General features: G+C 36.8%; 1 protein-coding gene across 1 annotated transcript; it reads right to left on the minus strand.

Annotated features, from left to right (window-relative positions):
• Window positions 1–6,259: 6,259 nt before the first annotated feature.
• Window positions 6,260–9,337, minus strand: LOC149227338 (pentatricopeptide repeat-containing protein At3g12770-like). The gene is made up of 2 exons (XM_089377758.1): window positions 8,247–9,337; window positions 6,260–8,147 (listed from the first exon to the last, which is right to left on the minus strand). Exons 1-2 carry the CDS (start codon window positions 9,187–9,189, stop codon window positions 6,577–6,579), a joined length of 2,514 nt encoding a protein of 837 aa, XP_089233884.1. The 5' UTR covers window positions 9,190–9,337; the 3' UTR covers window positions 6,260–6,576.
• Window positions 9,338–10,196: the final 859 nt, after the last annotated feature.

The following is a 10,196-nucleotide window of genomic DNA, read 5'->3' on the forward strand; positions in this document are numbered from 1 at the left end:
ATCAACCTCTGCAACCTCTGCCACTGCAATGCCTCTACCCTCAAGCCACGACTGTACCCAGCTCCCGCACAACCACCAGGAGACGCTGCCATCTCCTTTCATCTCCTTTGCTGCATTGATTTCGGCCCGAGCATCCACTTCACCCATAGCCTAGATTGTCATTTTATCTTCCCTTCGGCCCTGGCTGCTCATCCCTCCGCTGAGCAGTCCGCAAGCTCAATTGTGTCGTTGCACCACATTGTGCCCAATTCCGGAAGGACTTCGCCTACTCCTGCAGACAGTATGGCAAGAATGCGACACCGTATGCGCAGCCGCAGGGGCGGGAGCCGAGGGAGCCTGAGTCGCCCCCAGCATTCTCCTGCTTCGGACACCACTTCCTCTCTGGCAGAGCAAGTCCCTGGGCATTACCCAAATACACGCAGTGGAAGAGGACGCCTCCACTCGGTGGCCCCTGCCTCGCCTCCCAGCAGCTTTCCATCCATTTCTGCCTCGTCTCCCAGAGGCACTCCACCCCTTCCTCAACTGCAATCCCAGAATGCCCAATTCACCTTCCGCTCCACCCTGAACAAGCCCATCATCACGACCACTATATCCATTCTCTTTCACGAGGTGGAGCAGAGCACTGAGGAACAGGCTACAGAGGCTGGTGGATGCACCAATGTAATTGAGGAGCAGGGAATGATGGGTGGTGGCAACACCAAGGCAATTAGGGTACCGGACATTGCAGGTGGTGGGCGCACCACAGAAGGATGCAGCCACACCAAAGCCATACCAGAAACGGCTCAGACGAGCATCCAAGGAGCAGGGGAGCGGAACAAGGAGTAGAAGACGAGACGTGCAGGGAAGGAGGTGAACAAGGCTCAGCATGCAGTCGAGGTAATGGACCCTTACTGTTGTCTCGTCGAGGAAGAACACCTGGCATTGCAGGCTGGCAACACGGAGACCTCACTTCTGGCAGGTGGCGACATGGAGGAGTACAGGTGCTTCATCGTGGAGGAACACCCTCCGTCCCCGCCACCCTGTTCCTAGTCTGCCACCTCGCTGCCGCGTGTTCGCCTCATAGTCTGCCACCTTGCTGCCTCTCAGTGCGCCACGCGTCCGCCACACAGTCTGCCACTCAACATGCTACATGTCTCAGGTTTTTTGGGACTCTGATTTTTAGTTTTTTGTTTCAATGGGGTTTCGGTGAAAAAACTAAGAGTTTTCAGCTCTTTAGTTGGTTTTTGTCTTATTAGATACAATGATAACAAACTGGATGCTTCGTTGGTTTCCCCTGCGTGGGCAGCAAGCTAATTTTCTGAACTCTTTTCTGTTACAGACTGGTTTCCCTTCTGGGCAGTCCAAATCTAGACTTTGTTGGTTTTTGCCATTCCTCTGGCATGGTTAAGTACAGGCTAAGGCCTCAGTGTATGATATCTTTTTTTCATTAATAGAATTAGCATAACTTAAAATAATAATAATAATAATAATAATAATAAAATAATAATAAAAAATAAAAAATAAAAAATAAAATAAAAAATTCGTTAAGTTCAAGGTTTCAAAGCATAAAAAATTGCCACTAGAAGCACCATTTTTCTAATTGAGAGTTAATTTTAATATTTTGGTTGTAATGGTAATAATCATTAATAAAAAATGATTGATTTTAAAATAAGTCGTTGTCACTAGAAGCACTATTTTTCTAATCGTTAAGTTCAAGGTTTCAAAGTCACAATTTGACTGCTAAGTCTACAAAGGAAACATACTCTACCTCCCTCTAGTTTTGAACTTATGATCTCTTAAGAGGAAACACATGCTTTTAACCATATGTTTTATACACGTGTTTCATTGTTTTATTTGTTTTATTTTTTAATGGTCTTAATTATAAAAATTTAAGGTTCGATTGTGTTTTAAATAATGGTGGGTTTTCCAAAAAAAAAAAAAAAAAAAACATTGTTTGTGAAGATTTTTTTAATTAATTTGTTAATTCATTTAAAATTGAAATAAAAATTAATAATTATATATATATATATATAAAAGAAATGATTAGGAATTGAATTTGAGCTTTTAATTTATGATGGTGGTAGTTATTGAAGCTTCAATTTCAATTACGTAATATTTTCAACTCAAAAAATAAAAACAAAAATTGGTGTCACTGGTAGCATCACATTTTGATTTGAATACCAATTTTATAGTTTTAAGATTTTTGTCTAGACCATGATTTCAAATAAGTTTGAATTTTAACCATTCCCCAAAAAGGGGTGCTATCAGTAGCATCACTTTTTAATCAAGAGTAAAAATAACCCATCAATACGACCTCTAAAAGGATGATAACTCTAACTCTGGAGAATTGTTGTTAAGTTGGACAATTTGCTTTTAATAGACAATTTGATGATGAAATAATATCTTGATCTTAGTTAGAAATAGTGCATAGTGAATTTATGTTATTAGTTTGTATTTATCATAATTCACATTTATATATCCATGCCAATGTGATGAAGGTTCACTATGGTGTTGTACGCGGGTCTAAAGAAAATATTGGAATGATGAGAAGTATTCAGATTGCATTCAAACAACATAAAACAATCAGCCATTTGATCATAGGTATTTGTCCATCATGTTGGCCTAAGTAGTTACATATTCTAACTAATTGATTTTAAAAATTAGGTAGTTATCTTCTAGTCACTTTGTTAGTAATTCACTTTAAATTATAGGGAATTTTCCCTTAAACACCTTCAATATAATGACATTGAAATTGACTTAGTCTAGTATAATTTCGCAAATTAGAATAATGAAGGCTAGTAATTCACTTTAAATTATAGGGAATTTTCCCTTGAACACCTTCAATATAATGACATTGAAATTGACTTAGTCTAGTATAATTTCGCAAATTAGAATAATGAAGGCATTTACAAGAACCTATTGACCCTAACATATTCCCTTATGAGCATTAAAACATTTAATAGCTTTATGGTTTCTATGTTTGGATCATCCAATGAAATTTTGTTTCAATTGTATGTGATGTGTCTCATTAGCCTTATGGATTATGAACTTACCAGAATTAAAAACTACATGTGGAGCATTTTAAGTTATGTTAAATATGGGTTATTATCAAACACATTAGGCTAGGGAAGGGTGAGTTAAATTAAAGGTTGGGTAGATTAGGTTAGACTAATATTGATTAGGGTAGGAAATTTTGGATTAGGTAAGATAGATTATTGTATAGTAGGGTATTTTTGAAGTCTATACCATGGTGAAATTTAAGTCCCTTTTTCATTGACATATTTATATCGAGTGTCACTAATTTTGTAGAAAAAAGATATGTATCTATGATAGAAGACCAAACATTGATACAAGTGTCTTTGCCAAGTTTCATGGGAAGTGGATTAAGTTAGCATAATGTTGATTTAGCAAGGGAATGCTGAGTTAGGTAAGATAGATTATTATATGATAGGGTATTTCTTATATTCTATATGATTGCACAGTTTAAGTTCCATATTAGAGTAAGGTTGATTTGGCGAGGAAATGTTGAGCTAGGTAAAATAGATTATTACATGATAGGTTGTTTCTTATATTCTATATTATTGCATTCCATATTCATTGACATTTTTATATGAAATGTTCCTAAGTTTGTAGTGAAAATATGTATATTTATAATAGAAGACCAAATTAGCATAAGTTGTCTTCAACAATTTCCATGAGAGACTCTGAGAGTTTAAATTTGTTTTGGTTTTGCCAAAAACATAAAGATAATCCACATTCCATTTTGAACCATGATTTTATTGCTAGACATTATATTTTCTCAAAAAAATTGTCCATTTTACTCTATGAAGATAGCATAAGAATTGGATCTAATCATGTTATCAAAGTTCAACAACTTTATCAAGTTAACTAGTGGTTGTGTGTCTCCCACAAACAAAATAAGACCAAATTGAAGCACTTTTATAACTTCGATGGGAAACTTTACAAGTTCTAGTTTATTTCAGTTTTGCTAGAAACCAAGAATGGTCCAAGTTCCATTTTGAACCATAATTTTATTCCTAAAATATAAATTTTCTCAAAAAACAATTGTCCATTTATGCTCTATGAAGATATAGATCAAGATTCACATCTAGTAATGTTAGATGTTTAACAACTTTATCAAGTTAACTAGGGATTACATATCTTCCATTAACAAAACAATTAAGTATTGATTGTCTTTATTCACATGTACGTACAATGAGTATTGTTATTAAAAGCCAAAGTTTCAATCCCTATATCATGTTCATTGAAAACATTAATATAGCTACAAAATTGAATAGATTGACACATATTTTCAATAACAAATTTTTAGCGATTGAATTACACGGTGCACTGTTCTCTAACCATGGAGTCAATATGAGTTCCATCTTCTCTCAAAATTTGGCTCTTGCTAATCCCAAGACACATAATTTCATAACTTTTTTATAAGTTACAAAGCTCAGGGAAAACTTTTGAGTACTTCCCTTCATTTCAAAGATGGTACCCCATGCAAACCTTATAATCTTTAAGGCACAGTGTCAATCAACAACAAAGTTCAAAACCATTTCAATAATATACTTGTTATGAGTTCAACATGTCACTTGCAAAAATTGACCCTAGCTGGGAAAGATAATAACCATTCCCTCGAACCACCTGCGATAAATCCAATTGACACATAATTTCATAAATTATTTCCTCTTTACAAATATTTAGTATCATCATTTATAATGAAGTCAAATTTGCCAAAATACCACATTATACCACATTATTAAAAGATAAGAAGAAGATATCTTTCAAATTTATAATGTTTCTCAATCTTATTTTTCATTAAAATATTTTTTTTCCAAATCTTATTTTTCATTTATATTTTATTAAGATATTTATATTGAATAAAATTTATGATAAAAAAATATTTTATGGAGCAAATACATACTCTTAAATCCAATAAATTGTACTCTTAAATCACTCAAATGATAAAACATATTGAAAAAATTCAAAATGATAAAACATAGATCAATACATTGCATAATATTGAATTCCAAATCAATACATTGCATAATATTGAATTCCAAAATATCGAAGCATTTTCCCGCCTATCCACTAGCTGTAGAATACACCCCGCTTCATTGCGATGACCTTAATCATTGCGATGACTTAATACATTGCATAATGTGAGTTCCAAAATACTGTACAATGAAAGGAAAACCATGAGCTTGAAAGGATCCTGAAGTTGCTTCTGCATTTTTGAAACTTATCCTGTATTTTCACAATTGTTGATCAATTTAGAAGTGCTCTATTTTGTTCATATTACGGAGGCAAAACGCATCACGACATTAAATTGTCAATGTATATTTCAAAAATGTTCTACATCAAATAGTCCATTCATGTTAAGTTCCCAAAACATGGTCTTCTTCGAATCCAGTATAAGAGTGTGGACATGGACTCACTTAAATTGATTCGTTCATGTTTAGGTGGCTTCCAATAATAATTATAAGTTTTATATACATCAATACAAAGATTTCAAATACAGAAAATTTAATAATTAATAAAAAAAATCCAAACAAATATCATAGAAACAGATAAAATGAGAGCAAATAGCATCAACCAGAAAAACACACATTATAATAATTTCAATAATAATTCTCAAATTTCACAGAAGAATTCATCTATACAGAGGAACCAATTACTGACTTGGCTGTGTTTTATTATTTTGGTCGTTTTGCTTTGGTCAACAGGAAAAAAGGAGGAAAATATGGTGCTAGCAAGCAAATGACTATTATTTGTTACTTTTTCTTCATGGGAAAAGAGATGTTCAAATCTAGTAAGATATTTCTGGAAGAGAAACGCCAGTTGTATTCTTACTCAGCTCTCCATTCGTACTGGGTTCACGAGCTTGCTTCTTGTTATCTTAATATCTACATTTGGATTAACATCGGTGATCATTTGACAGCAAGTACAAGGATTGGGATGCTATTAGAAACTGTGATGAGAATGGAAAAACCCAAATTCAGTATGAAACAGAAGGAATTTGATAAATTTCTATGAAAAGATCGACACCCTAAAAATAAGGAAGACAACCTGAATTATGAAGATTGTATAGACAACTTGTACTTTCAAGTACGATTGCCACATTGCCCATATAATTATGCTTACAGGAAACTGATCATCCCTTCATCTCCATTTCCACTATCTCAACTCTCTCTACAAAATTATATTCTCTGCAGCATTCCAAATAACTAGCCATTACAAATCCGGCGAGTATATTTTGTTTTCAAGGATACGATGTGGTCTGTATCCGAGCAGGATTTCGAATTTTCAACCTTCTGGAGCAACTAATACTGTAAGATCATGGATCATTCAAGCACACCGCACAATATCAGGGAAGAAAGTCTTCTCATTTACATATATTCTCCAAATGTCCTTTATAGGATGGCTACAATATAAAGTTAACCTCTCATTTGATTCCTTCCATAACAAAGGTGCACTGCTGTTTGCTTTACTTACCATTGCCATGACCATATCATTGCTCTGCATTTCGAATGATCCACTAAATAAAACATGCGAAGTAGGAAGAGTTTATAATTGTTGTTTACATTGGCATCACCAGTAATCCCCACAAGAACAAACTCCATCCTTGAAATGATGGAATCGATTTATATCTCTCAAAACAATTTCTCGTTTGGCAATCTTGGAGATGAACTTAGAGGCATTGTGGCAGTCACCACAGACACGGAGGTTCTTTGTGATCTGGATAGGCATTCCAGGGCTTGTCTCAAGGAGCCCAAATGCAATAGCCAGTTTTTCACTATGTGTCGAAATGATGTTTTCTTTCTCCTCTTCCTCGACATCTTGCAGTACAAAACTCTTGTCGTGCACATAGCCTTCTTTCTTCATATCTCTAATCAAGCTATGCAGCACTGCATATATTTTCTCTGATTGTGGGTGTGATTTGTCTCCTCCCACAAATGTATGAACACTATTCTTGATTTCAATCCAGCTCCGTCCTGGATTCTTTTTCAACCCCTTGATTTTTATCATTGTTCTCACTTTTGCAGCATCATGCCACCTTCCAGCTGCAGCATAGATATTTGAGAGAAGCACATAGCATCCTGTATTATTAGACTCCAGCTTAAGATGGTGTTTTGCTACATATTCTGCAAGCTCAATGTTGCAGTGAATTCTGCAGCCACCAAGCAAAGCCCCCCATACACTGGCATCAGGCTCAAAAGGCATATTGTTTATTAGCTCTTGCGCCTCATCGAGATAACCAGCTCGCCCAAGAAGGTCGACCATACATATATAGTGCTCCATCCTTGGCCTAATGCAGTGATCTCTATTTAAACCGTTGAAGTATTTACGACCCTCATCCACTAGCCCTGCATGACTGCACGCCGACAAAATACAGATGAAGGTGATGTCATCTGGCTTCATACCAGTCTGTTCTAGTTGAGAAAAAAGTGCAATAGCATCCTTGCTCCGTCCGTGTAATCCATACCCTAAAATCATCACATTCCAGGAGACGACATCTCTTTTAGGCATTTTCTCAAACAACGTACGTGCAATCTCTAGTCTGCCACATTTGGCATACATGTCTATCAGAGCATTCCCTGTAGAAACATCCATCTCAAGTCCATTTCTAAGTATGTGTCCATGGATCAATTTGCCTTGTTGTAGGGCTGCTAAATGTGCACATGAAGGGAGCACGCTCACCATTGTTGTCAAGTCAGGTTTCATTTTATCCTTTTGCATTTGCTGAAAGAGTCTCAATGCCTCGTACGCTTGTCCATTCTGGGAATAGCCAGCAATGATTGCATTCCATGAAACCACGTCTCTTTTAGGCATGTTGTCAAAAAAGTGAAGGGCAGCGTCTATACTTCCACACTTGGCATACATAGCTACAAGGGAATTCCCTACATTCACATCCTCAACAATTCCACTCCGAATCACATAAGCATGAATACACTTCCCTTTCCACAGAGCTCCTAAAAGGGAACATGCTCGGAGCGCGCTTACAATCGATCCCGAGTCAGGTGTCACGTTCGCCAGCTGCATCTGGTGAAAGACAACCAGAGCGTCATTGCTGTACCCATTCTGGGAATATCCCGCAATCATAGCAGTCCACGAGATGGCATTTCTTTGAGGCATCCTGTCAAACACTCGACGGGCAATCTCTACACTACCACATTTGGCATACATATCCATAAGTGCAGTCCCCACAGAAACATGGGACTCAAACCCATACCTAATTACAGTCTGATGGATAAGCTTACCTTGCTGCAAAGTTGCTAGCTGCGCACATGCCGGAAGTACACTCACCATGGTGACTGAAGTGGGCTTCACATCTGCCAACTGCATTTGATTGTAAAGTGCCAAAGCCTCGCCGGCATATCCATTCTGGGCATACCCTGCAATCAGTGCATTCCAAGAGACAACATCTCGTTTAGGTATTTTGTCAAACATTTTCCTTGCATTCTCTAAATCTCCACATTTTGCATACATATCTATTAGGGCACTTGCCACATAAACATCCATTTCAAGCCCACTTTTAACTACATGATAATGCATATCTCTGCCCTCTTGCAGAGCTGACAGCCCAGCACACGCCTTGAGCACAAAGGGATAAGTAAAATTATTTGGGTGAACGCCTACCTGTTCCATCTGGTAGTAGAGCGCCAGTGCATCCTCAAAGGGCTCGTTCCAGGCATATCCTCTGATCATTTCATTCCATAAAAAGACATTTCGGTGGGACATTCTGTTAAATATCAAGCGTGCATCATCCATTCTTCCACAGGCAACATAGAAGCTCAGAAGTTTCGTTTTCAAGCTAGTTTCTTGCTCGACCCCGTTTACAACCATGTGGGCATGGAGTTGATTGCCCTGGGAAATAGATTTGGTGTCCATACAGGCCTGCAAAATAGAAACATAGGCTTCAGGGTCCAATTTCATAGAGGCCACTGCCTGCTTCAATAGGCTCTCCTTGGATAGAGCGTTGGGCTTACGATGACTGCTCTGTGAGATGGATTTAGATTGACTCGGAGAGATAAGTTTAATAGCGCCAAAAGGAAAAGGAGAATGGAGATTAGAATGGTAGAAAGAGAATGAGTTTATAAGCCATCCATTGCTTGCTCTGCTTATGGCACCAAAGAATGTATGAAGATTGGACTTCAGCTTCGTCAACCCAAAAGCAAAACTGTTGATTTTTAACAGATGCATAGCAGTTTGGGATTGGATCAATATTGAAGCACAGTCCGATGAGATCAGTCGCGATAGAATCTAGTATTTACACACCCATTAACTTTTATTTTTCGAAGCAGGCAATTTTTTTTATATGTTCACCAAAATACAGCCGCTTAAATTAGCTGTATCTCATGACGATACTTGATTTTTACCCCTCAATTTCTCTTAGTGAAATTATTATTAGTCCCAAAATCAATCAGCGTGGTGATTATATCGAAAGATTTTTATTATTTTCCTTTATTTAAAAAAATACATATATAATTTTTATTAATTTGATTTTTTAATTAGCTTGTATTTTTATCAAAGCAATAGTTATGGTGTTGCTAATAAGATATCTAAAAAGAATTGAGCAAATGGAAGTAGATAGATGGCCTGATGTTATCTTTAATGAAAGCATGAGTGAAAGAAAGAAAGCATGGATGAAACAAAATTACACATGGATGCAAAAATGGAATATCTACCTCAATACCTGTCCCACAAATAACAATGAGTTAAAGAATTTTGTTATGGAGAAGTTTCGTAAAAGGGTATGGGGAAAAGAGTTGAATAAAAAGAAGAAGTACTACATTGAGGAATTCAACCCTACGTGTGATCTACAACAAAAAGAGTTCATTGGAGCTAACATTCTATGGAGGGCAAAGGTTTTTATCACTCAATTAAGGACCAACTCGGATCAACTTTGGTGTGAAACAGGAAGGTGGAAAAGGCCTAAAGAAGCTTGGGAAGAACGGGTGTGTACATTTGCACATCTGGGGCAATGGAATCGGAAAAACATTTCATTTTGGAATGTGATGCATTCAAAGACATCAAAGAAAGTTATGGGAATATGTTAGCATCAGTTTCTTGGCATTGTCTTTTTAGCAAGGGGATTGTTGGAAAGTTGAACCAGCTCATCATCAATTTGAATAAGAAAAAGATTGAATTGCAAAAGGCGAAAAACAAGGAATTAATGGTCTCATAGACTATTTTTAGTCTCGAGGATC

Source organism: Pinus tabuliformis, chromosome J, assembly GCF_031772625.1.
Source record: "Pinus tabuliformis cultivar Carrire ecotype Pingquan chromosome J, CPIR1, whole genome shotgun sequence".
Classification (NCBI taxonomy): Eukaryota; Viridiplantae; Streptophyta; class Pinopsida; order Pinales; family Pinaceae; genus Pinus; species Pinus tabuliformis.

Bases quoted from the DNA above. Each gene is read 5' to 3' on its own strand.
- LOC149227338 (XM_089377758.1), bottom strand. From the start codon at position 9,189: ATGCATCTGTTAAAAATCAACAGTTTTGCTTTTGGGTTGACGAAGCTG. The intron at 8,148-8,246 runs GTAAGCTTATCC...GTGGTAGTGTAG, and splicing joins GCTAGCAACTTTGCAGCAAG to AGATTGCCCGTCGAGTGTTT.